The following is a 26,234-nucleotide window of genomic DNA, read 5'->3' on the forward strand; positions in this document are numbered from 1 at the left end:
GTAGTCGACAACAGATGATGATGCCTTCAGAAAATTTGTAACTGCTAGTAAATAAATACTGTTCAGTGACGTTACATTGGTTGTGGTTCTTGAGTTTCTCCCGGCGTATTTGATAATCAAAATACACACGGGTGTACTGCCGGTCTACAGTGTCCAATGGGCACAATATTTCGGCGATCATACATGTCGCCATCATCAGGTGAACTGACGGACTGAGCTCCTGTGAACGTGCCGGCACTGAGATCCGTACGCTATGGCTGCTCAGAGGGAACTTGGTTCGGTCGCAGCGGCTCAGTCCGTCAGTTTACCTGATGATGGCGACATGTATGATCGCCGAAATATTGTGCCCGTTGGACACTGTAGACTGGCAGTACACCCGTGAATATTTTGGTTACATTGGTTATTTTTCTGCGGAGAAATATCTTTCTGTGTTGTCTTGTTTGGGCTGTATTTGATCTTGCCATGCAGTTCACAGTTTTTGCACAGTCTATATTAGAAAGTATTTTAAAACCATTATCATTCATTAAATTTTCGTGTATTACATGTTTTCACCATGAGCCACTTTTTTGGACAGTGTGCGTATTGCACATCGAATTAAAGCACAGTTAAAGAGCTTTAGAAGGGCACCAGAGTCCACTCAAGAGCATCAATAATTTTCGAATTATACTACGTTCATTTCTCAATATGTTAAAGCCTGGCACATTTTTCTGTTTTAGAGCCCTAAAACATAAGAAACTAGTACAATAAAAAGCTGTTTAAAAAAGGTGAGACATCTAGAATACTGAAGTCCACGAATTGACTAAATTTGGTTGACTTGATATGGACCTACTTGGAATCTCTGCTGGTGAATATCTCTCCATTACTAAGAAGAATCTATTCTACCAAATAGAGGGAGGTTGGAAAAATATGTTGAATATATGCATAATTACTAGCTTCAGTGAGATGCATAGACCATAATTTCCACTAATATTGGCAGGAAATGTACTGAAATATAAAGCTTGTGATACTCTTAGATTATTATGTAAATACAGAAAAAGTTTAGAAGTATCTGTAATGAAACATCTACAATTTAACATTTATGCTTCTTGAGTGCGTAAGACAGTCAATGGAAAACAAGAACTGACATTAATCTAGTATAACTATCATACACTGTGCGATCAAAAGTATCTGGCCACACCCAAAAACATACATTTATCATTATTATGCATTGTGCGACTACCTACTGCTAGATAATCTATATCGGTGACCTCAGTAGTCATTAGACATCGTGAGAGAGCAGAATGGGGTGCTTAGTGGAACTCACGGACTTCGAAAGTGGTCAGGTGATTGGGTGTCACTTGTGTCATACGTCTGTACGCGAGATTTCCACATTCCTAAACATCCCTAGGTACACTGTTTCCTATATGATAGTGAAGTGGAAATGTGAAGGGACACGTACAACATAAAAGTGTACAGGTCAATCTAGTCTGTTGACTGAGAGAGACTGCCGACAGTTGAAGAGGGTCGTAATGTGTAATTGGCAGACATCTATCCAGACCATCACGTAGGAATTCCAGACTGCATCAGGATCCACTGCAAGTACTATTATAGTTAGGTGGGAGGTGAGAAAACTTGGATTTCGTGGTTGAGCAGCTGCTCATAAGCCACACATCACGCCGTTAAATGCCAAACGATGCCTCGCTTGGTGTAAGGAGCGTAAACATGGGATGATCGAACAGTGGAAAAACATTGTGTGGAGTGATGAATCACAGTACACAATGTGGCAGTCTGATGGCAGTTTGTGGGCATGGCAAATGCCCGGTGAACGTCACCTGCCAGCGTGTATAGTGCCAACAGTAAAATTCGGAGCTGGTGATGTTATGGTGTGGTCGTGTTTTTCATGGAGGGGGCTTGCACCCCTTGTTGTTTTGCGTGGCACTGTCGCAGCAGAGGCCTACATTGAGATTCTAAGCACCTTCTTGCTTCCCACTGTTGAAGACCAATTCAAGGATGATGACTGCATCTTTCAACACTATTGAACACCTGTTCATAATACGCAGCCTGTGGCAGAGTGGTTACACAACAACAACATCCCTGTAATGGAGTGGCCTGCACAGATTCCTGATCTGAATCCTATAGAACACTTTTGGGATGTTTTGGATCGCCGACTTTGTGCCACATCTCACCGACCAACATCGATACCTCTCCTCATTGCAGCACTTCGTGAAGAATGGGCTGCCATTCCCCAAGAAACTTTCCAGCATCTGATTGAACGTATGGTTGTGTGAGTGGAAGCTATCATCAAGGCTAAGGGTGGGCCAACATTGTATTGAATTCCAGCATTACCGATGAAGGGCGCTACAAACTTGAGTTATTTTCAGCAAGGTGTCCGGGTACTTTAGATCACATAGTCTGTGTGGTTTGAACTGAGGATCCCTGTATACCTGAAAAACATTTCCTTGGGCTAAATTGTAGCTGTTTCTTTGGAAACCATAATCTCCTTCCAGAATCTTGTTTGTGAAAACAGTGGACATGTATTTAGGTTACTAAATGATTTGTGAACTTTGGTGTCACCGTTTCCCGTATTGTGCTGTGCAACTCATGATCGAAACTGATTTTGTCTCTCAGGAACAGTATTGCATGGTAAAGATTGGTGTGGTATGGGAAAGGTCTTGACTAGCACTAGATATAAATGCAATAAAAATTTCAGTAAAGTTTATTTCACAGCCCCTCAAACATCAGATTAGGCTGCCTTGATGAAATGTGAATTATTTTGCAATTTTTTGGGGTTATTGTACTAAATTCATGCAAGAAAGCACAGGATTTTAATCATTTTTTTCCTCCTTCCAGATCCAGGTCAAGCATTTACACAGTCCAGTGATGGAACAAGAGATCCAACTGAAAGTTTTGCACTTGGTAAGTCACATGCTGTACTATTTACTTAAAAATAATTGTGGGTAGAGTCTGCAGTTTACCTGTCCTAATTTCATTTTATGTTACAATAAATCATCTCCTACACTGTTCATTGTGCAGTATTCTGCATTTAAATCGGCTGTGTTGTACGATATTTCTTTCCTCAACAAAATTAACTCAAAACAGCAGTGAAGTTAGTGGCTTGAAATTTTCATTTCACTTTTATATTTTGGATTGTCATAATGCACTTAGTTTGGGAGAAATATGTAGTAATGTAACCAACCAACATAGAACACTTTCTAAAACAGAAGGACCGACATTTTTGGCTTAATTTTGTATATAAGAATACTGCATCAGCTAATATGTCCCCTTTGAAGGAGAAATTGTTTTTATTAACTTACAGATGTAAAACTTAAAATATAGCCTTGTTGCTTTTGCTTTGTTTGTAATACTGGTTTATCAGTTTATTTTACAGCAGCAGTTCATCATTGTGATATTTAATTGCAACTGTTGTATTTCACTTATTGATATAGTTTTATAATTTATTTCTGTATTCGGTAATTTTGTGTTTACGAGTAGTGAAACCTCTGCTTAACGAATCTGTTAAAATGCTATGTACTGATATATATATATATTTTTTATCATCATAAAATGTCTACTGTTTGTCGTGAAACATTACAAGATTTATATACTAAAACACTGGTGGCAGGTTGTGTGTGTTTTATGTTTCTGTGTCATAGCTAAGTGTGTTTTTATTTCATAACATTGTGTTATGATCAATAGACATTTGCCACAGTTTTATCTATTTTTGTTCTGTGGATGTCTGGGTTGAGAGCTGCTTGCCTCTATTTTGGGAATAAAAACAACTGTCTGCCTGGAATGTTCAGAATATCTCCTGCCAGTGAATAGATGTTGATGCTTTATTCTGTGAAACTTTCTTTAAAGGAGAGTTTGTTCATCATAAGTGTATTTTGTGATTGTCTACTTGTCATATATGGTATTCTGTAGGATAATTTTATTTTTTATTCACTTATTTATTTATTTTCATTTTTTGTATGTGTAGTGAAAAATATATTGATCTCCACGTGTAAAATACATTAAATGAAATCGTGTCATTAATAACATACCCCATTTCGCTCCACAGTCGAAGTAATCAGTTTTATACTTAAAAGATCAAATGAAAATTGAAGTACGTGTGATAAATAGGGTTCATTTCTGCTAATTGCCACATGTCTAATTGCAGTATGTGTTTGAGCTGTAATGTAGTGATTACTTTGCTGACACCAAGCTTGCCGCCAGCTTATGTAGTGGTCCTCGTGCCCTGTCAGCTGGTTTTAAAGATATCTTAATACCAGACTGATGAAGGTAAACCAACAATAATTAGAAGTATAGAGTTGGGATAGGAAACCACATACATTAAATTGAACATATGCATTATTAATTTGTATTTTCAGTGAAACAAGGAAATTAAACAACCGCAAAGTCATCATAGTGTACTTGATCTGAGTGGAAGATATCCTTTGTCAGTCAGTCATGCATTCCCCTGAATGCTGTTGTGTGATACATTAAAAATGCCCATCGGACGGTTGAGTGAGGTGTTACTGCCTGCAATGAAAGGTGAAGTTTCCTGTTTGTAGTACCAGTGGTGTTCATGTCACTCAAGACTGCGAGGCTGTTGGGCTTACTTGTCACCATCTTGGTGAGAAGCATGTGTGCAAAGTATGGCTGTTCGTCAGTCATTGAACAACTACCAGTTAACAGTGATGCATGTGACAATCTTTGATAAATGCACAGATCCACAATGACAGACAGAGAACAATAATATTCTTCTTTTACATGCAGCCTTGTTTTAATTTGGTCTCCCCTTTACTATACGTAACGGGACATCAGCTTTTGTCAATTTTGTGCTTTAGTCAGTAATAATGTTCCCTACCAGTGAAGGCAAGCTTATACTGTTAGTTCAAAGCTGCAGCCAGTAAAATGTTGGCTAGATGTTCACTGTACTTCACATCATCTGGTATCCTGATAACTGCTGACACTAAAAGCAGCTGTAAAAGGCTGAAGAGTGCAGCACATGGTGACTGCAAGTTAATCCAAAAGGTTGTTTGCTTCATCAGGTACCAAGGAAAGAGTGCTAGTGGGCAAGTGATGACTTTTAATCACTTTTTGATGGATTGATGAAGAGGGATTTAATGCCTGCCTTGCTGAAAGCAGACCTCACCTTACAAAGTGGGCATCACAGTATCAGCTAATTATATGTATTTGGAGCTCCTGTTGAATTTGTCTACAATATTGGTAACAGGTTTTTTTAATCTTATATTGGAAAAGTTTTATATTCCAAAAGGTGAGTTACTAGTACCTTTTGGTATGTCATCGCCTGTCTGTTGGAAGGAACAGTTAACAGTAACTAATATGAATTCAACAATAGTATACTTCTCATTGAACATCTTTATTGGACTCAGCTCTTCTGATTTCAGTACAAAAAGTATTTCGCAACTTGTAGTACATCTCCCTTGATAGGAGAAATGAATTGCGTGGTTGGGATAATCTTAACGTGACACAAATTAACTGTACTTGAAACTTAATCTTAATTGTTTAAAATTTAGAAATGTAGTATTCTGTCCTTTGTGATAGTAGTCTGAAAGTGTTTATTAAGTGGTTAGAGAAGACTACCTTTAACAAGTAGATTATTAATTTTAATCTGCTATTGATTTTCTGCATATATATATATATATATATATACAGAAAATATCTTCTTTTTTTGTCTTTTCTATTTCATTTTTATATTTATGTCAAGCCTATTTTACATGACACTTAGTGTTCAGTTCGAACAGTAAAGAAGAAAATATTCCAGGTTATTTTTGACAAATCATAAATGAAGATAACTTCGTTTGTTGATGTTGTCTGGCCACTTCAATAGTTAATTTCCACCTCTACCTCAAAATGGGGAGGTTAGGAGGTCGCAAGCTTTTTTCACCCTGGTCATCATTTGTAATAGAGAAAGAATATTAATAGATTGTTATAACAGAAGTTAAAAGAGGAGGGAAGATTTTCACTGTTACGGACAGGGTGTTTCAGAAACTTACAAACTTCTTACACCAGAACAAGAAAAAAAAATTCATATAAACACATGCCCAAACTCTTACAGAAGAGGCAATTTTTGGAAGAAATTGAATAACAAATTTCCATGACCAACGTATATGGACTAATAGCAGTTTTCATGCTGCCAAATTTTTTCTTTTCAGAACACTCTCCAAGGCATACTATGTAGAAAATGTGCTCCTGCAAATAAGAAGAAATGTGGTTTACGCATGATTGAGCCCCAGAACATTTAAGTCTCAGTGTTAGATATGTACTGGCTGGTATTTACCATTGATATATGGGTAGGTAGAGGAGGACCAGTTCCATGGCTTGCACATTTCCTCAGTCTTAAGTATTTTTGATTATTACCTATGGGAGCACCTTAAAGTACCGTATTTACTCGAATCTAACAAGGGAACCTCCCCATCGCACCCCCCTCAGATTTAGTTATAAGTTGGCACAGTGGATAGGCCTTGAAAAACTGAACACAGATCAATCGTGAAAACAGGAAGAAGTTGTGTGGAACTATGAAAAAAAAAAAAAGCAAAATATACAAACTGAGTAGTCCATGTGCAACATAAGCAATACAAGGACAGTGCTAGATCAGGAGTGCCATGGTCCCGTGGTTAGCGTGAACAGCTGCGGAACGAGAGGTCCTTGGTTCAAGTCGTCCCTCTAGTGAAAAGTTTACTTCCTTTATTTTCGCAAAGTTATGATCGGTCCGTTCGTTCATTGACGTCTCTGTTCACTGTAATAAGTTTAGTGTCTGTGTTTTGCGACCGCACAGCAAAACCATGCGATTAGTAGACGAAAGGATGTGCCTCTCCAATGGGAACCGAAAACATTTGATCGCAAGGTCATAGGTCAACCGATTCCTCCACAGGAAAACAAGTCTGATATATTCTATACGACACTGGTGACGGCATGTGCGTCACATGACAGGAATATGTTGTCGACCCACCTAACTTGTACACTTGGCGAATGGGTAAAAAGATTCTTCTACCTTGCCCGATTTAGGTTTTCTTGTCAATGTGATAATCACTCCCAAAAAAGTGATCGCATCGGACGGACGGACAGATAATAATTGTCTGAAAATAAAAAATTAAAACTTTTCACTCGAGGGAAGACTTGAACCAAGGACCTTTCACTCTGCAGTTGCTCACGCTAACCACGGGACCACGGCGCTCCTATGCTCATATTATCCTTAATGTTGCCTATCTTCTCATGGACTACTCAGTTTGTATATTTTGCTTATTTTTTTCATATCTCCATACAACTTCTTCCTGTTTTCTCGATTGATCTGTGTTCAGTTTTTCAAGGCCTATCAACTGTGCCAACTTATAACTAAATCTGAGGGGGGTGCGATGGGGAGGTTCCCTTGTAAGCTGCACTTTTTTTCTGGTTTTTGTAATCCAAAAAAACACGTGCGGCTTAGAATCGAGTGCAAAGTAAGCGCAAGTTTTGAAAAATGTTGGTAGGTGCTGCCACAACTAACTTTTGCCGTCAAATATATGTAGCGCTACACAGGGATGCTTTGCAGGCACAAAGATAAATACTGGCAACAAAACCTCTGTGTTAGCAAATAAATTAAAAGAGAAGGTAGAAGAATGTAAACATTATACCGTGTATTCTTTCGTGTTTGCTGCTATCGCATTTAAACTCTGTCTGTCTAATAAACTACGAAACTAGAGTGAGACAACAGCAAACGCGGAAGAATATACATATCATGTCATGTTTATATTCGTATTATTCTTATGCTGAGTAGTGTACACTCAGAAATGAAGCACGGCAACTGACTAGATTTTTAAATCCAAAATGTCTCTAATTTCTGTGCAGATTGTAATGTACTAAACAGGCGTCTGCAAAGATTTTCGAATGGAGAAAAATGTTCGCTAAACTCTCGTTCAGAACATCTTCTATCATACGCATTCTATCATTTGGTTCTTGTTGATCACTATCAAAGAAAGCAGCAGTGTAAGTAACAACAAATAGCAGTCTATTGCTTTTGTTTCACTTATGTGAACATTCCTCCCTTTTTTTATTGTAAGCGGCGGTAGCGCGCACAAAAGCTAGCCATGCCGCGAGCGGCAACAGGTCGTAAACATGCATTATCAGAATGCGACAAACAATGAATGACATCAACTTAGAGTGACGTAAACATCTATGACAAAGAGAACGGCACTTATCAGATCAAAGCAAAATAAGCAATCGATTCAAACCAGACGAAGCACTTGAAGAAGGAAGGGTACCTGTAAAAATATGGACAGAGCGCCTAACACATAGCAGTGGCTACTTGGTAAATCTTAACTGTTAAGCTCACGACTCGAACCAAACTACTGTAGCTGTATCTTCATCCTTTCGAGCTAAATTGTGTCTCATGCTACAATGGACCAACTTTGCTTCGATTTCGAGGTGCGGTCTACAACTTTTCCCTACCCTCGAATTTAGAGTCTCAAATTTCAGGTGCGGCTTAGATTCGGGAACATTTTTTTCCCCTTGATTTCGAGTCTCATTTTTCAGGTGCGGCTTAGATTTGAGTGCGGCTTAGATTCAAGTAAATATGGTATTGGTCTATGCAGCAGACCAATCAAATGCAGAAAATCATCAACGTGCCATGGAAGCATGTGAAACCAGTTGAAACCGACAGGCCATTTTTGAAAGGGTACGACAGTCCGCGATTCAACAGGTGCATGCAAGTTTAGAAGCAAGAAGAGGACTCTTTGAGCATTTATTATGAGTTTCTGTTCATGAGCTCCAGTCATTTATATTGTAAACTTGATGAGCTCCAGTCACCAGTATTGCAAACTTTTGTTAATTACTTGAAAATGAAGGATTTTCAGACATTTCTGTGTTGTTTTGATGTAGGGAGCCTGACCCCAAACTTTCAGATGGTATTTTTGAAATACCATGTATGTAAGGCATGTTGATGAAGATGTTTTCTGATAATTCTCTCAGAATACTTTGGTGGAATTTACAGAGATCCAATATCTACATCCACATGGGTACTCTGCAAATCACATTAAAGTGCATGGCAGAGGGTTCATCGAACCACCTTCACAATTCTCTAGTATTCCAATCTCATATAGCACGCGGAAAGAATGAACACCTATATCTTCCCGTACGAGCTCTGATTTCCCTTATTTTATTGTGGTGATCGTTCCTCCCTATGTAGGTCGGTGTCCACAAAATATTTTCGCATGCAGAAGAGAAAGTTGGTGATTGGAATTTTGTGAGAAGATTCCGTTGCAACGAAAAACGCCTTTCTTTTCATGATTTCCAGACCAAATCCTGTATCATTTCTGTGACACTCTCTCCCATTTTTCGCGACAATACAAAACACTCTGCCTTTCTTTGAATTTTTTCGATGTACTCCGTCAGTCCTATCTGGTAAGGATTCCACACTGCGTAGCAGTATTCTATTAAAGGACGGGCATGCGTAGTGTAGGCAGCCTCCTTAGTAGGTCTGTTACCTTTCCTAAGTGTTTTGCCAATAAAACCCAGTCTTTGGTTAGCCTTCCCCACAATATTTTCTGTGTGTTTCTTCCAATTTAAGTTGTTCGTAATTGTAATACCTAGGTACTTAGTTGAATTTACGGCTTTCAGATGAGACTGATTTATCGCGTAACCGAAGTTTGAGTTCCTAGTAGTCGATAAACGACAGCGTCATGTGCAAACAACCTAAGACAGCTGCTCAGACTTTTTCCAAAATTGTTTGTATAGATGAGGAACAGCAAAGAAATCGCTTCTGTTTTACTCGACGACTTTCCGTCAATTACTACGAACTGTGACCTCTCTGACTGGAAATCACAAAAGTCACATAACTGAGACGATATTTCACAAGCACGCAATTTCATTACGAGCCGCTTGTGTGGCACAGTATCAAAAGCCTTACGGAAATCCAGAAATAAGGAATCAATCTGAAATCCCTTGTCAACAGCACTCAGCACTTCATGTGAATAAAGAGCTAGTTGTGTTTCACAGGAACAATGTTTTCTAAACCCATGTTGACTGTGTGTCAATAGACTGTTTCCTTCGAGGTAATTCATAATGTTCGAACACAATATATGTTCTAAAATCCTGCTGCATATCGACATTAACGATATAGGCCTGTAATTTAGTGGATTACTCCTACTACCTTTCTTGAATGTTGGTGTGATCTGTGCAACTTTCCAGTCCTTGGGTACGGATCTTTTGTCGAGCCAACGATTGTATGTGATTGTTAAGTATGGAGCTAAAGCATCAGCATACTCCGAGAGGAACCTAATTGGTATACAGTCTGGACCAGAAGACTTGCTTTTACTAAGTGATTCCAGTTGCTTCACTACACCGAGGATATTTACTTCTACATTACTCATGTTGGCAGCTGTTCTCGATTCAAATTCTGGAATATTTACTTCATCTTCTGTTGTGAAGGCATTTCGGAAGGCTGTTTTTAGTAACTCTGCTTTGGCAGCACTATCTTCGATAGTATCTCCACTGCTATCGTGCAGAGAAGGCATTGATTGTTTCTTGCCGCTAACATACTTCACGTACGACCAGAATCTCTTTGGATTTTCTGCCAGGTTTCGAGGCAAAGTTTCGTTTTGGAAACTGTTGTAGGCATCTCGCATTGAAGTTTGCGCTCAATTTCGAGCTTCTGTAAAAGATCGCCAATCTTGGGGATTTTGCGTCTGTTTAAATTTAGCATGTTTGTTTCATTGTTTCTGCAACAGTGTTCTAACCCGTTTTGTGTACCAAGGAGGATCAGCTCCGTTGTTTGTTAATTTATTTGGCATAAATCTCTCAATTGCTGCCAATACTATGTCTTTGAATTTAAGCCACTTCTGGTCTACACTTATATTATTAATTTGGAATGAGTGGAGATTGTCTCTTAGGAAGGCGTCAAGTGAAATTTTATCTGCTTTTTTGAGTAGGTATACTTTTCGCTTATTTTTCGAGGATTTGGGGATTACAATATTGAATCTCGCTACGACAACCCTTTGTTCACTAATCCCTGTATCCTTTTGATGCTTGGTATTAACTCAGGATTATTTCTTGCTAAGAGGTCAAGTGTGTTTTCACAACCGTTTACTATTCGCGTTGGCTCATGAACTAACTGCTCGAAATAATTTTCAGAGAATGCATGTAGCACAATTCCAGATGATATTTTATGCATACCTCCAGAATTAAACATGTATTTTTGCCATCATATCGAGGGTAAATTAAAGTCGCCACCAACTATTATCGTGTGAGTCGGGTACATGTTTGAAATCAACCTCAAGTTCTCTTTGAACCTTTCGGCAACTGCATCATCTGAATTGGGAGTTCAGTAAAAGGATCCAATTATTATTTTATTCTGGTTGCCAACAGTGACCTCTGCCCATACTAACTCACAGGAAGTATCTACTCCAATTTCACAACAAGATAAACTACTTCTGACAGCAACAAACACGCCACCGCCAACCGTGTTTAGCCTATCCTTTCGGAACACTGTTAGGTTCTTCACAAAAATTTCAGCTGAGCTTATATCCGGCTTTAGCCAGCTTTCAGTGCCTATAACGATTTGTGCATAAATCGACGAAAAAGTGAGCGTTCTGTCCAGACCAAAAACGGCGTGGGCATATCCAGACATGACAGCTGTACCCTAACATCAAGAATGTAATCAGGGAAGGAATTCATTGTACATTTGAGTCAGATCTTGCCCTTGTGACCATCACGTTAACCTACAGATCCTTCGTTAACTGCACTGGTAAACGATCTTTTTTACTTCGTATAACTGAAAATGTAGAGTGCTGTCATAAATTAATATATAGGTACCTGCAAATGTAAATGAGGCGGAAAGGGTAAATCAGCACCAGTTGCCATTGGTTGAAGGGGCAGATGTGTTTCATCGTAGCGGACACTTAGTCCCTATCTAAAGGCTCCATGATATCTTCAGTTGAAAGAAAGGTTTAAACAGGGCAGTTTTGGGATGCCCTTCGAAAGCTTCCAAAGACTGAATTTCACCTGAGATACCTGATTTATTTTCTCTCTCTTCTCTAACCACCATTGGAGAGAAAAGACAAAAACACCATCACTGATGTATCTAAAAACTTGTTTTCGCAATAAATACGAATTCTGCCTCAAAATGTAAAAATGTGAAATTATGTGCTGTTTCATAGCACATTGTATCCATATGAAGTATTTTATCAGAGACAGTTTGAAATAGCTTTATTTTCTACCTATAAATATTGAAAATGTAAGCAATTTTTTTATTACTGGTATTCCATATAATCTCTTCAAGTCAATTTGCAAAGCCAATGTGCTAAGAATGCATTTGCAAAGTAAAAAGTACATAATCACAACAATGTATCAATGCACTCATTGCTGTGGTGCCATGGTACTTGTGAGCAGTTGAATGATCCGGTTTGTGTAACATTCCATGCAGAGCAACTTACAGGGTGACACAGAAAGACGGGAACATTTCCACAATCCAATAAAACTAGAAGTGATGAAGGAAAGAAATTGCATTCATAGTAATTGAAACCTTACAACTTTGGCATTTATGAAACATTGATGGCATTTATCATTTTTTTTTTTAAATTATGTCCTTTAGATGGCATCCTCCTGTACGAATACATTCGTGAAATCTGCTGTTGAGATTCCTCATTGACCGCTGCAGTATCTCAGCTGGGATACTGTGAATTGCATCCTGAATTCTCTGTTTTATCACATCCAGAGTTCTTGGTCAAGTCGTGTAGACTTTGCTCTTGTAAAAATCACAAACGGATAAATCTGACGATCTAGGGCGCCAGGGAATGTTACCGAATCTTGATATCACACAGTTGCCAAACAATTCTTGCACCTATACCATTGATTGCCATGCAGTGTGTGATGTCGCTCTGTCCTGTTGAAACCAGGCTTCCCGAACGTTTGGAAAGTTGTTCAATGCAGGTGTAATGAAAGTTTGTAACATCTCCACATAACAATCGGCATTGACAGTTATTGTGTTTGCCTGTTCATTTGCGAAAAAATATGGTCCGATAATCCCATGTGATGAAACACCACATCATACTGTCACTTTACGATAGTGTGTAAAGGGCACTCGTGAACATCATTAGGCTTTGTGTTTGCCCAGTAATGATAGTTCTCTTTATTTACATAACCTGTGAGATGAGATGAAAGTGTGCCTCATCTGACATCCGTAACTTGTTTAGAAATTCATCATTGTTTATTTTTGTTATCATTTGTTGACAGAATCCTAATCAAGGGTAACTACAACCTGGGACAACCAGGAGATCTGGGAAAAACCTGGGAATTTCTTCATCCGGGAAAAACCCGGGATTTTTTTTGAATTACGAGAATTTTTCATTGCTTTTGTTCTCAGTTGGTAAGAACCAATACTCTAACAAAGGATATTACTGTATCCTGCTACTGCAGAATAATACTGCAGCCATAAAACATGAATGAGAGAAAAGACTAAAATAAAACTTAAATTGCAAAGGAAATGGGCCATACACAGCAACAAAACACAGTGCTCATACAAGTGTCTGCCAACAGCAAAATGTGTCAAAGGCTTTAGGAAGACTATGCAAAGCTTCGTAACAACAAACTGCCTCCGATGGGCATGACGTCACAACTTTTAACATTAGATTTGTTTTAGCAGTTAAGAGTGGGATCATGCGCATGCGCAGTTGAGTAGTATCTTCTTCCGCTTCTGGCTACAGGAACATGGCTGTTGGCTGTGTAAGCAGTCGCAGTAAAAAAAAGGGGGGGGGGGCTAGGTGCACAGGGAAAAATTTTACTGGCGCGCCCAAGCTGCCAGATTGCGCAGCAGCCCTGGATCTAGGAGTGCAGGGGGGGGGGGGGGGGGCAGATTAATATAAAACTTTTTTCACAAAGCGCCTAGCATCCAGTGCGCGTTGGTCTATCGTTTATTTGTATGGCTTTGATACGTGTCCCTGTCTGTTTTTGAACATTGTTGAACACATTCTAAGTTGATTTCTGAATGAACCATAAGTTGATTTCTAAATGCGTGCATAGTGTACATGATGTCCCTGTCAGTGGAATCCTCGTCATATCTAGAAATACAGTTTCCTGCAGACAAAAGGGGCTATATGAGCTGAGCAGAGTATAGCCGAATGAAAGAAAGCCCACCACTGTCTGATAATGTGGTTGTTAGGGTTTGCGAATGATGAGCGTTGTTACGATTACCAGAGAAATCCATAGGTTCAGACTACCAGAGTGCAAATAAACGACTAACAGCAATAACAGGTAAGAAAGATTACGTATTATCTTCTCAATGTATCGAAGAAAATGAAATTTTGACAGAAAATTTTTGGCCAGATCGCTATATTAGCAAGGGCCAGTTGCACTGTCTCCGGCTAGCAGCCGCTGTAAGGTCTGTTCTGGAAGTAGTGCAGAAAACGCATTGTATGAACACGTAAGAATGCCTAACCAGAGAATAATCGCGGGATAACCAAACTGGTGATTCTGGCAGAGTTAGTGAAGTTAACAGGCGAATAAGCTTTGACATTGGCAGGAATAGATACAAAATTAGTGATGACAAGATTGTTTGTTAGAACGAGGAAGAAGAAGAAATGGAGACATCACACAAATTATGGATGAATAAGACGATTCCAAATTTCTATAAAAATTTCGCACTACTACTTTTCGATCCCATGCTTGAGAAACTGGAGCGTATGAATGAAGTGTAAAACTATTTCCTAACATAAAGCTTTTTGCTTGTAGTAGGCCTAATAAGCATTTGATATTGGTGCTTTGTGAATTATAATCTGCCGTGTTACAAAAATGACCATTTCTGCCAAAACAGTTGCGTTACAATTGTTGCAGTATTATAAAGGCCTATTTTGTTTTATCTCGCAGACAGTGACAAAGTATAGGTAATCAGGTCGAGAAACCACACCAGTCTTGGGCCTATTTGTGATTACAGATTTTTCAGTATTAGACAACGACATTTCAATTTTTCATGTAGCAAAACGTTTGACGAACTGTCTTACAATTCCTCGGACACTTATGTTTTGTGTATCAGTCTTCAGAAAAATGTGCGCTACAAAATGAACATATTTTTGAAAATTCGATTTTTTTTAAAGTTTTTGACGGCCTATCTAAAACGCTCAAGGGACGCCACTATCTACTATTGCCGCGGTTCAGAAATATCGTAGATACGGGTCTGATGCGCAGAGCAGTCAGAGTTATAATAGGGAAGCGGATAGTCTCCATGTGACCCGTGTTAGTGATTTTGCTGTTTCCTCTTTGTCTACTGCACTCACGTCAAATGAAAACAAATTTGATTTCTTTTGCCAGGAGCTATTATGTAAATTAAAATACATTCACATAATTACAGAAGGCTAAAATACGTTATTAGTTTCAGATTTTATTTTATTTCCACCTTTTTGACAGTCAAGCATTAATTGCCATGCAGAACAATGATGTTATTTTTATCGGTTTGCTGAAGAGATTTTCTTTTATTAATCTTTTCCACTGAGGCAGTCAATACATTTGAAACAGAGGGTTTAATTTCAAGCTTTTGGCTAGTTTCAACTGTTCGGTGCATTTCAAGTGTACGTTTTCGTCTTCTAGCTCGTATGGCATTATGCCATAACAAAGAACCAGACATGAGATAACAAAGTATTGGTACCCAAGGAAATTTACATCCCTAAACCACTTTGAAAAGCTTAATATCAGGTCGATGCTTACTTCACTGGGAATCTGGGACTCATTTAAAAATCACCTCTTCGATGACGAGCCACTTAGAAGAATTTATAGCCCAGAAGATCACACTTTTATGTCATTATTAAAAAATTTACTGGCACATTTGTGTGATATATCTTAAAATGTAATACGTGCATAAAAGACCAACATTGTATGTGAAAGCTTAGCCTACTTAACAGTGATGTTGCTATTGGCTGACTAACCACGTGTACAAAGCTATGTATATCCGCTGTCATCGGCTGGCGAGATCACGTGACATGAGCTATGACTGGCTTACAAATAGGCATCGCAATCTCGATTTCAATGCTTCGGAAAGTAACATGTGGTGTTTGGTGGAATTCGAATTTATACTTCCGTAATACGAAAATATGCAGCGTACATGTTACTGCACATCAAACGTCTTTCCAAAAGGTGTTTAGTTTTCTAAAGCGCCGGGAAATTCTACTCCCATGTATAAAACCATAACCATACAAAGGATTGATAAGTTGTACAGTTCCGACAGAAAATATACTGTCAATTAACAGGGAAAAACTATGTTTCCACCCGGGAGAAAGTGTACTTTTAACCGGGAAATCTGGGGAATTTTTTTCCCTTGTCCGTTTATACACCCTGTAATCGTAACCAGTAATCGTTTTCTGTCAGTTGTTGCACCATCTTTAGTTTGTACAGATGAAATTTTAAATCAAGATGAGTTCCGTGGGTATTAGTGAAGTTCGGTGGCAGGAGGAACAAGACTTTTGGTCAGGTGATTACAGGGTTATAAATACAAAATCAAATAGAGGTAATGCAGGAGTAGGTTTAATAATGAATAAAAAAATAGGAGTGCGAGTTAGCTACTACAAACAGCATAGTGAACGCATTATTGTGGCCAAGATAGACACAAGGCCCATGCCTACTACAGTAGTACAAGTTTATATGCCAACTAGCTCTGCAGACGATGAAGAAATTGATGAAATGTATGACGAGATAAAAGAAATTATTCAGGTAGTGAAGGGAGACAAAAATTTAATAGTCATGGGTGACTGGAATTTGTCAGTAGGAAAAGGGAGAGAAGGAAACATAGTAGGTGAATATGGATTGGGGGGAAGAAACGAAAGAGGAAGCCGCCTTGTAGAATTTTGCACAGAGCATAACTTAATCATAGCTAACACTTGGTTCAAGAATCATAAAAGAAGGTTGTATACCTGGAAGAATCCTGGAGATACTAAAAGGTATCAGATAGATTATATAATGGTAAGATAAAGATTTAGGAATCAGGTTTTAAATTGTAAGACATTTCCAGGGGCAGATGTGGATTGTGACCACAATCTATTGGTTATGAACTGCAGATTGAAACTGAAGAAACTGCAAAAAGGTGGGAATTTAAGGAGATGGGATCTGGACAAGCTGATTAAACCACAGGTTGTACAGAGTTTCAGGGAGAGCATAAGGGAACGATTGACAGGAATGGGGGAAAGAAATGCAGTAGAAGAAGAATGGGTATCTCTGAGGGATGAAGTAGTGAAGGCAGCAGACGATCAAGTAGGTAAAAAGACGAGGGCTAGTAGAAATCCTTGGGTAACAGAAGAAATATTGAATTTAATTGATGAAAGGAGAAAATATAAAAATGCAGTGAATGAAGCAGGCAAAAAGGAATACAAATGTCTCAAAAATGAGATCGACAGGAAGTGCAAAATGCCTAAGCAGGGATGGCTAGAGGACAAATGTAAGGATGTAGAGGCTTGTCTCACTAGGGGTAAGATAGATACTGCCTACAGGAAAATTAAAGAGACCTTTGGAGAGAAGAGAACCACTTGTATGAATATCAAGAGCTCAGATGGCAACCCAGTTCTAAGCAAAGAAGGGAAGGCAGAAAGGTGGAAGGAGTATATAGAGGGTTTATACAAGGGTGATGTACTTGAGGACAATATTATGGAAATGGAAGAGGATGTAGATGAAGATGAAATGGTAGATACGATACTGCGTGAAGAGTTTGACAGAGCACTGAAAGACCTGAGTCGAAACAAGGCCCCGGGAGTAGACAACATTCCATTAGAACTACTGACGGCCTTGGGAGGGCCAGTCCTGACAAAACTCTACCATCTGGTGAGCAAGATGTATGAGACAGGTGAAATACCCTCAGACTTCAAGAAGAAAATAATAATTCCAATCCCAAGGAAAGCAGGTGTTGACAGATGTGAAAATTACCGAACTATCAGTTTAATAAGTCACTGCTGCAAAATACTAATGCGAATTCTTTACAGACGAATGGAAAAACTGGTAGAAGCGGACCTTGGGGAAGATCAGTGTGGATTCCATAGAAATGTTGGAACATGTGAGGCAATACTAACCTTACGACTTATCTTAGAAGGAAGATTAAGAAAAGGCAAACCTACGTTTCTAGCATTTGTAGACTTAGAGAAAGCTTTTGACAATGTTGACTGGAATACTCTCTTTCACATTCTAAAGGTGGCAGGGGTAAAATACAGGGAGCGAAAGGCTATTTACGATTTGTACAGAAACCAGATGGCAGTTATAAGAGTCGAGGGGCATGAAAGGGAAGCAGTGGTTGGGAAGGGAGTGAGACAGGCTTGAAGCCTCCCCGATGTTATTCAATCTGTATATTGAGCAAGCAGTAAAGGAAACAAAAGAAAAATTCGGAGTAGATATTAAAATTCATGGAGAAGAAGTAAAAACTTTGAGGTTTGCCGATGACACTGTAATTCTGTCAGAGACAGCAAAGGACTTGGAAGAGCAGTTGAACGGAATGGACAGTGTCTTGAAAGGAGGATATAAGATGAACATCAACAAAAGCAAAACGAGGATAATGGAATGTAGTCAAATTAAATCGGGTGATGCTGAGGGGATTAGATTAGGAAATGAGACACTTAAAGTAGTAAAGGAGTTTTGCTATTTAGGGAGTAAAATAACTGATGATGGTCGAAGTAGAGAGGATATAAAATGTAGACTGGCAATGGCAAGGAAATCGTTTCTGAAGAAGAGAAATTTGTTAACATCGAGTATTGATTTAAGTGTCAGGAAGTCGTTTCTGAAAGTATTTGTATGGAGTGTAGCCATGTATGGAAGTGAAACATGGACGATAACTAGTATGGACAAGAAGAGAATAGAAGCTTTCGAAATGTGGTGCTACAGGAGAATGCTGAAGATAAGGTGGGTAGATCACATAACTAATGAGGAGGTATTGAATAGGATTGGGGAGAAGAGAAGTTTGTGGCACAACTTGACTAGAAGAAGGGATCGGTTGGTAGGACATGTTTTGAGGCATCAAGGGATCACAAATTTAGCAACAACAACAACAACATGAATTCCGTGAACACTCTCCCGGGATGTTCCAACCACTGCTACTTGCTTACGAATTGAACGCTGTGGGTCCCATAAGACAGACTCGTGTACAACATCAATGTTCGCTGGAGAATGCACACTTCTTGGTCGTCCTGTTGGTTTCTTCGTGAGGCCAGATCCAGTCTCTTCAAAGTTATTAATCCAAAATTTAATTGTGTGTTTTGATGGAACGGCATCATGACGTCCTAAATTATTAAAACTATGAATGTTTTTATAAAACATTTTTATAGCTATCACATGCTGTTGTCAGTTCCACTGATCCAGGATTACTGAAATGGCAGACTGTTTTCTCGCTAACTGTCACGAACCCGCAGTGCTGCCACCTCCCCATGGCTACCACTAATCATTTCAAGCATTCTCGTTATTCTGTGTCACCCTGTGTTACTCAGCAATGGGACCTAGCACCTTAGACCCAAGAAACACAAACCTTAGTCTCCTTGCTAAAGTTGAAAAGTTTGTTTATTGCGGACACATTTAACGTGGCAGTTTTTAGGTGGTGGGTGTTTAGAACAGTGGTTGTGTCTAATGCCGGTAAAGATCAGGCTATAACTACTTCATTTATAACACTGCCACCATAGGCAAGCAGTTGCATGGTAGCCGTTACCCAATGCTTTGTGTTGTGTGTTGCTTACGGTTTTCTTCCTGTTCCATTGTGGAGTTCAGTTCTGACCCTCACGACACCGGAAAGGATCAGCAATCCCTGTGACAATGTCACTTGTGCTTTTGCAGAAATGTAGAAGGTTGTAGGCTGCTGGCCTGCAAAAGCGTGCAGGGCCTATTTCCCCACACCAGTTCTCATCTCTCTGTTGGTCGTAGTTTCTGGGTGGTCATAGTCTCTTCACTATAGTGACCAGAAAATGAAACCTGTTAATGTATTTCGATGTCTGTGCACTATTGCGGCCGGAAAATGAAACCTGTTTGTGTATTTCAACAGAGCAGACTTTCTTTCCCTAGCGTGCAAATAAAATTATTTTTCATTGTACTGCTGCGCCAAGTGGCTTTCCGGTTCTGTCTGGCACATTGTCAGGTATGGTCACATAACTATGAATCCCCACAGAATGTCGAAATTGATATTCTACAGGTTTTATAATTACCAGATTGGGTGGGAAAATGAAAATAATATTGGGAAACACCTTAAATCAGAGCAGCACTCCATACGTTGGCGGGAAAATGTTGCTTCTCAACAGAAACAGTCCTGTATTGAAAGCTTACTTTTGCTATTTTCCGTGTTTCTGGAACTCTTCCTCGATAACGGTAAATATTGAAGAAATCGGTAAGTCTTTCATTGAGTTGTATCATGCTGTATTTTTATTAATTCTGCATAAATATTTTTGTATCCACGGGACCTTTTTCTTCTTAGATTCTTGATGGAGTCTTTTAGTTCTGACTTTGCCAGAGGGTCTACTCCCTCAGATTCCATAGTAAACTCTTCCTCAACTCTTACCGATTCGTTATAATTAGTTTTATTTAAATGCAAAATATTATATGGAAGTGAATTTTGGACTGTGAGGAAACTGAAAAAGAAGAGAATTGAATTGTTTGTGATGTGGTACTACAGAAAGATGTTGTATTGGGTGAAAACTTTCTACAGAGATTGGAGAGTATTATGATCAAAATTCTGTACCGCATAGTGGTGGCTTGTTAGTTCATCTGGTAAGGTGCCAGTAACAAACTAAAAAAGTTCAGGTTTGAAGGCGTCAGTATGTTGGGTGTAAACAATAATTGTTTACAATGTAACACAGTGGTGAATGGAAGTAGAGATGGTCAATTTGGTGTGGGACACTTGGGGTCCATCAAGTCAGGAAACTACCACAAATAGACCTACAAAAACCATGTAAGTTAGGGCACATGCATGGAGCATATGATTTTCAATATTCTCCTACTGTGTGCTTGCAAAAAACTATTGGTCCTAGAGAAGAAATGAATAGAACCTTTCCTGTAGAAAATTTAATCTAATTTAATTTTTGTACTGGGATACGTTTTGGCTAGAGGCTGGAATTTTTGAGTTATTCAAGAAAAACTTACAAAAGTGGCCTACAAACACATCTCCAATCCAACCTCCGCACTTAACCTAAACCTTGTGCTACACTACAGATTAACCTGTCACCTCAACCAAGATTTGACGGGCATTACAATATCACATATCACACTTTACAAAACATTAATCTGTTTTATTTATATATGACCTTTCATCTGGATGGTCTTACATAAATGTGACTTGTTGTTGTTGTTGTTGTTGTTGTTGTCGTCGTCATTGTTGCTACGATATTCAATCCGAAGACTACTTACTGTATTCATATCTTGGTCACCCTCTATAATTTTTACCGCTCACACTTTCCTCCAGTACTGATTTGGCAATTCCTTGATGTCCCAGATGTGTCCTATGAACTGATCCTTTCTTCTAGTCAGGGTGTGCCACAAATTTCTTGGCTCCCCAATTCTATTCAGTACTTCCTCATTATTTATAAGATCTACCCATCTAATCTTCAGCATTCTTCTATAGCACCATATTCCAAAAGCTTCGATTCTCTTTTTGTCCAAACAGTTTATTGTCCATATTTCATTTTCATACCTGCCTACAATCCACTATCTGTATTCAGTGTTAACAATTTCTCGTCTTCAGAAACTCTTTTCTTGCAATCACCAGTGTAAAATGCTACATAATGAACAAATGGGTATAGTAGATCATACTTTTAGTAGATACTACTAAAACAATCCAAAATTATTTGTTATTTCAATTTTTTATGAATTTTCCAATATGGTTTTCAAGTTCATAAACACAATGGAAAGCTTCAACTTGTATGTCTACAGGAGAAATAACAATATTATGAGAAGGAAAGATGCTACTCACCATATAGCAGAGGTACTGAGTCGCAGATAAGCACAACAAAAAGACTTCCACAATTAAAGCTTTCGACCATTGGCCTTCATCAACTATAGACTTCTGTGCATGCATTCGCATATATGTGTGTGTTGTTGACAAAGGCCGATGGCTGAAAGCTTTAATTGTGAAAGTCTGGGAACACTTTAAATTATTTATTGTACAAGAACTAAACATTGTACAGATGTCATACATATTGCATTTTGAAGAGAAACTCTTAAAGTGGTGGTTTTTTTATATATATATATATATATATATATATATATATATATAAAAACAAAGATGCTGTAACTTACCGAACAAGAAAGCGCTGGTGCTTTCTCGTTTGGTAAGTTACAGCATCTTTGTTTTTTATATGTGTTTTTCCCACATGGAATGTTTCCCTCTAATATATATATATCTCTCGAATTCTTGACATACCCATCCCAGCATGGCATTGTCGACTGTGGCAGTTGATTTCCATATTTTCTGTGCTACGTCATGTGGTAGGGGTGGTACATACACCATGTGTCCCCACAGAAAAAAGTCACACGGAGTAAGATCTGGTGTTTGGGGAGGCCATTTCATGAAACAGCTATCACCTTCTGTAGCATGGCCGATCCATTGATGCGGCAGTTCTGTGTTCAGGTACCCATGAACTTCACGATGAAAATGGGGTGGAGCCCCATCCTGCTGAAAGGTGAACAGAGAGTCTGATTGCATTTGGGGCATCAGCCATTGCTGCAACATGTCCAAGTAGGAATATCCAGTGACAGTGCTCTCGGTGAAGTGCTCTCACACCTGAACTCACCATGTTTGCAACTAGCACTGACTATTGGCAAATTACCAAATTACGTTGTGGTGCTATATACACAAATAAAAAAAAAAAAAAACTTTCAGTGTTTCTCTTCAAAATGACGTATGTATGATATCTGTACAGTATTTGGTTCTTGTGCAATAAATAATTGAAAGTGTTCCCGGACTTTATGTCCACCCTGTCCATCCTGGATTTTCCATTGTGTGATACAATAGAAATAATTTTTTTTATTGTCTTCACTGTTGCATTGACATCTGCATAAGTAAGAATCCCAGTGGCATCATCAATATCACTTCCTGTACTGTCACATTTTTCCTGTATGGATTAGTCAATCATATCTTCAACAGATAAACTTTCCTAAAGTGACAACATTATTGTCAATGTGTAGAAAATCTTGCACTGGATGCTGCAGCTGCAGCTTTTCTCACACTGAAGCAAGTATAATTTCAGTGTCGTCGTCATTACTCAGATCTGGTATATCATATTCATTTCCTTTGTCTGCTTGAACGAATTTCACTTTTCGAAAGCAGTTGGTGATAGTAGAGTTTTTAAACTCTGTCCATGCCTTGGCAGTGTATTGCAAAGCATCTAAACCAGTTCTTTAAAGGGGACTGTCTTTTCCAGCTTCCATCAAACTTAATGCTTCCTGCACAGTGATTTTTCTGTAAAAAGTGTTGAAGGCGTGGGTAAGCCCCAAAGCCGAGTGCTGAAATTTGCTTGTGCAGTTTGGTGGAAGTAACACTTAACTACTCATTGTTTGCTATGCAGTTACTTCTTGGATCACTTCATTATTACCACTGCAATTCAATTTGTGGACAACATTTTTATATTTTTAAAGCTGTATACAGATATAATTTTATTTGCCAATCATGAATGGTTTGATTTTTTCAGAAATCATCAGCATTTATGCATGGAAATATTGTAAAGCTGTATTTACAGTGTTTCCTTTTCCTTCCGTGACAATTTTTGTGGTGTTTTGTTTGGAAGGATGCTGGAAAAAGAGATCAGTCATCCATGCGGAAAATGTCCTTGGTTTATAATGCTTCATGAGTTTTTGTTATCTATCACACTGTCATTCACTAACAGTTTTTATTTTCACACAGTTTGCTTTGCCACGAAAGTTTTGCACACCATATTATACCGCTCCTTGAACCTATCAATCCACCCATTTTGCACTTTCCATAGTAGTCTTTGTTTTTGATGATGGTTTTCAGTATAGGCACAGGTGCTTCTAAACCCTCAGCTAATCCAGCACGTGTTCAATGGTGGATTTCAACTCTCCCAAAAATTTTTACTCTCTCTTCCATGGAAAAAGTTTTCTCATCTCTTCTTATAACATTTTCCATGGTAAAACTGAGACAGAAAACACTAAACTTCTACTCGAAAGAAGCAGCAAACAAAACACAACAAACACAACACATAGTCCACTTATGCAAGGCTGCGAACAATGCTATATGGTACACTTAAATAACTCTTAGCACAGTGGTTGGCGGGAGTCACCTTGTCGATTGAAATCAACTCACCTCAGTTGGTGGTGATAACTTTGCCAGTGCAGACAACATAGTGAACCTTAGTTAGCAGGTGAGACTGTGTTCAATGTGTTCACTAACTAAACAAAACTGTATTATGAATTACAAATAGTGAGAACTGGATGTCATCTGCACATGATCGTAGTGTGAGAGTGAAGTTAACACTGAAGTAATATGGTTACAATAATGTCCGCATACCAAGTTTTGCATGGCATACAGTGTTGAAAGTTAAGGTTGTTAATGACAAGAAACAATTGAATGTTTGTGTAAAGTCTCATCTTCTTCCGACTTCTATTGAAATAAAAGGTTCGGAGAAGAGCTTCTGTAAGGTTTGGAAGGTAGGAGACGAGGTACTGGCAGAATGGAAGCTGTGAGGACGGGCCATGAGTCGTGCTTGGGTGGCTCAGTTGGTAGAGCACTTGTCCGCGAAAGGCAAAGGTCCCAAGTTCGAGTCTCGGTCTGGTACACAGTTTTAATCTGCCAGGAAGTTTCATATCAGCGCACACTCCGCTGCAGAGTGAAAATCTCATTCTGGTTCTATTGAAATAGTTAATCTCATCAGCTTCCAAGCCGAGTAGATCTTGACCACAGCAAGAGAAAAAAACTCTGTCATGAAGTGTTCCAGATTTCACCGATTCAGATATGCTGAGTAGAGCACCCAGCCAATGCCATGCCAGGATCATGTCATATAAATTACAACAGTTTTTTTATCACGAACTTTGCATCATAAAGTGTAAACTGCAATATAATTATATATATGTTGACACAAAAGTGGATACAAATTACAGCTTTTAATTTAGGAAATTTTACAGAAGCAATAAAAAAACATTGTAAATGGTGGGAAAATTTTAATTCTGGGAATGTAAACGTGGAGTTATACTGTAAAAGTGACTTGTAACATAACTTCATAAGACTTCCCAATATTGATGAAATATTCCGCAAAAATTTTCAGTAAATCCGGTTATGTAATTATGACAGAAAGTTGCTACTTAAGAGGCATATCAAGAATGTACGGTCATAATTGAGCATCTGCGTTCTTAGTCTATGGAATGAAAATGTTGAGGTCAGATTTAAGCAAATTAAAATTGAAACTAGGTGCAAACCATCCATTAGAACCTCCAACATACCGAACAAGTTTAAAATATTTTAATATCTCCATATGCGGATGATGAACTTGGGAATCCAGGTAACACACTTGGGGTTGTGGATAGTACTTCTCTTATCCACTCAGACGTTACCCGTATTTAGTTAAAACAGTGTAAAAGTGTATCGGATACACATTTTTCCGTGTATATTGTGTTGTAGTAGTGTAAGAAGTAGTGTTACAATAATTTTCCAAACATGGTAAAGATAATTTTTGGTAATTATTTTTGTTACAATATTTTACTAAACAAATTAGTTGTAACGCGTTTCTCAAACTTACTCCAAGATTATTTTCAATTATAAACACATTTTGGTTTTTAAAAATGAATTAATTATGCATATACTCTTCTGGCACTGACACTTCTAATTTTAATTTTTATGTGATGGTAATGTATAGAGTATTTTTAGTAATGATTGATTTCATACAAGACCACCAAACCAAAGCGCAACTGGACAATTTTGCTGTGTAGGAAGAAATTTTGCCAATTTTTCTCTGGAATGTTACTTGATTTTAATCTCACTGTGTTTTGACTTGTTGAATGGAGCATGTCTCATTCTCATCTGATGCAGTACTATAAAGCCCAGACCTATAATTCATTGCATTAACATCGTAACTATTCAGGAGTTGGCAAGCAACTGGTAGTTGATGTATGATTGTTGGAAGCATAGCTTTACGTAAATAGCTCTTTCAGAATTGACTAAATAATTTAGTTTCAAGACCATTTATACATTATGTCTATATAGTTAAAGTAGGTTGAAGAGTGCTTAATGCAATAGAAATGTTTCCACATTTGCGATCACAGACTCATATTTCCACAAAGAAAACAAAGAGAAGCTCAAGACACCAAGAAGATAATTTGTACTTGACTAATTGGAA

General features: G+C 38.4%; 1 protein-coding gene across 3 annotated transcripts in view; it reads left to right on the forward strand.

Annotated features, from left to right (window-relative positions):
• The window catches only part of LOC126458568 (protein tramtrack, alpha isoform-like), a 155,089-nt gene that overhangs the window by 83,019 nt on the left and 45,836 nt on the right, over positions 1 to 26,234 (forward strand). For all 3 annotated transcript variants that reach the window (XM_050095699.1, XM_050095697.1, XM_050095698.1), the window contains exon 4: positions 2,830 to 2,895. In XM_050095699.1, the coding sequence (XP_049951656.1) occupies positions 2,830 to 2,895 (66 nt within the window). The remainder of the gene's footprint in view (positions 1 to 2,829; positions 2,896 to 26,234) is intronic.

Source organism: Schistocerca serialis, chromosome 2, assembly GCF_023864345.2.
Source record: "Schistocerca serialis cubense isolate TAMUIC-IGC-003099 chromosome 2, iqSchSeri2.2, whole genome shotgun sequence".
Taxonomy (NCBI): Eukaryota; Metazoa; Arthropoda; class Insecta; order Orthoptera; family Acrididae; genus Schistocerca; species Schistocerca serialis.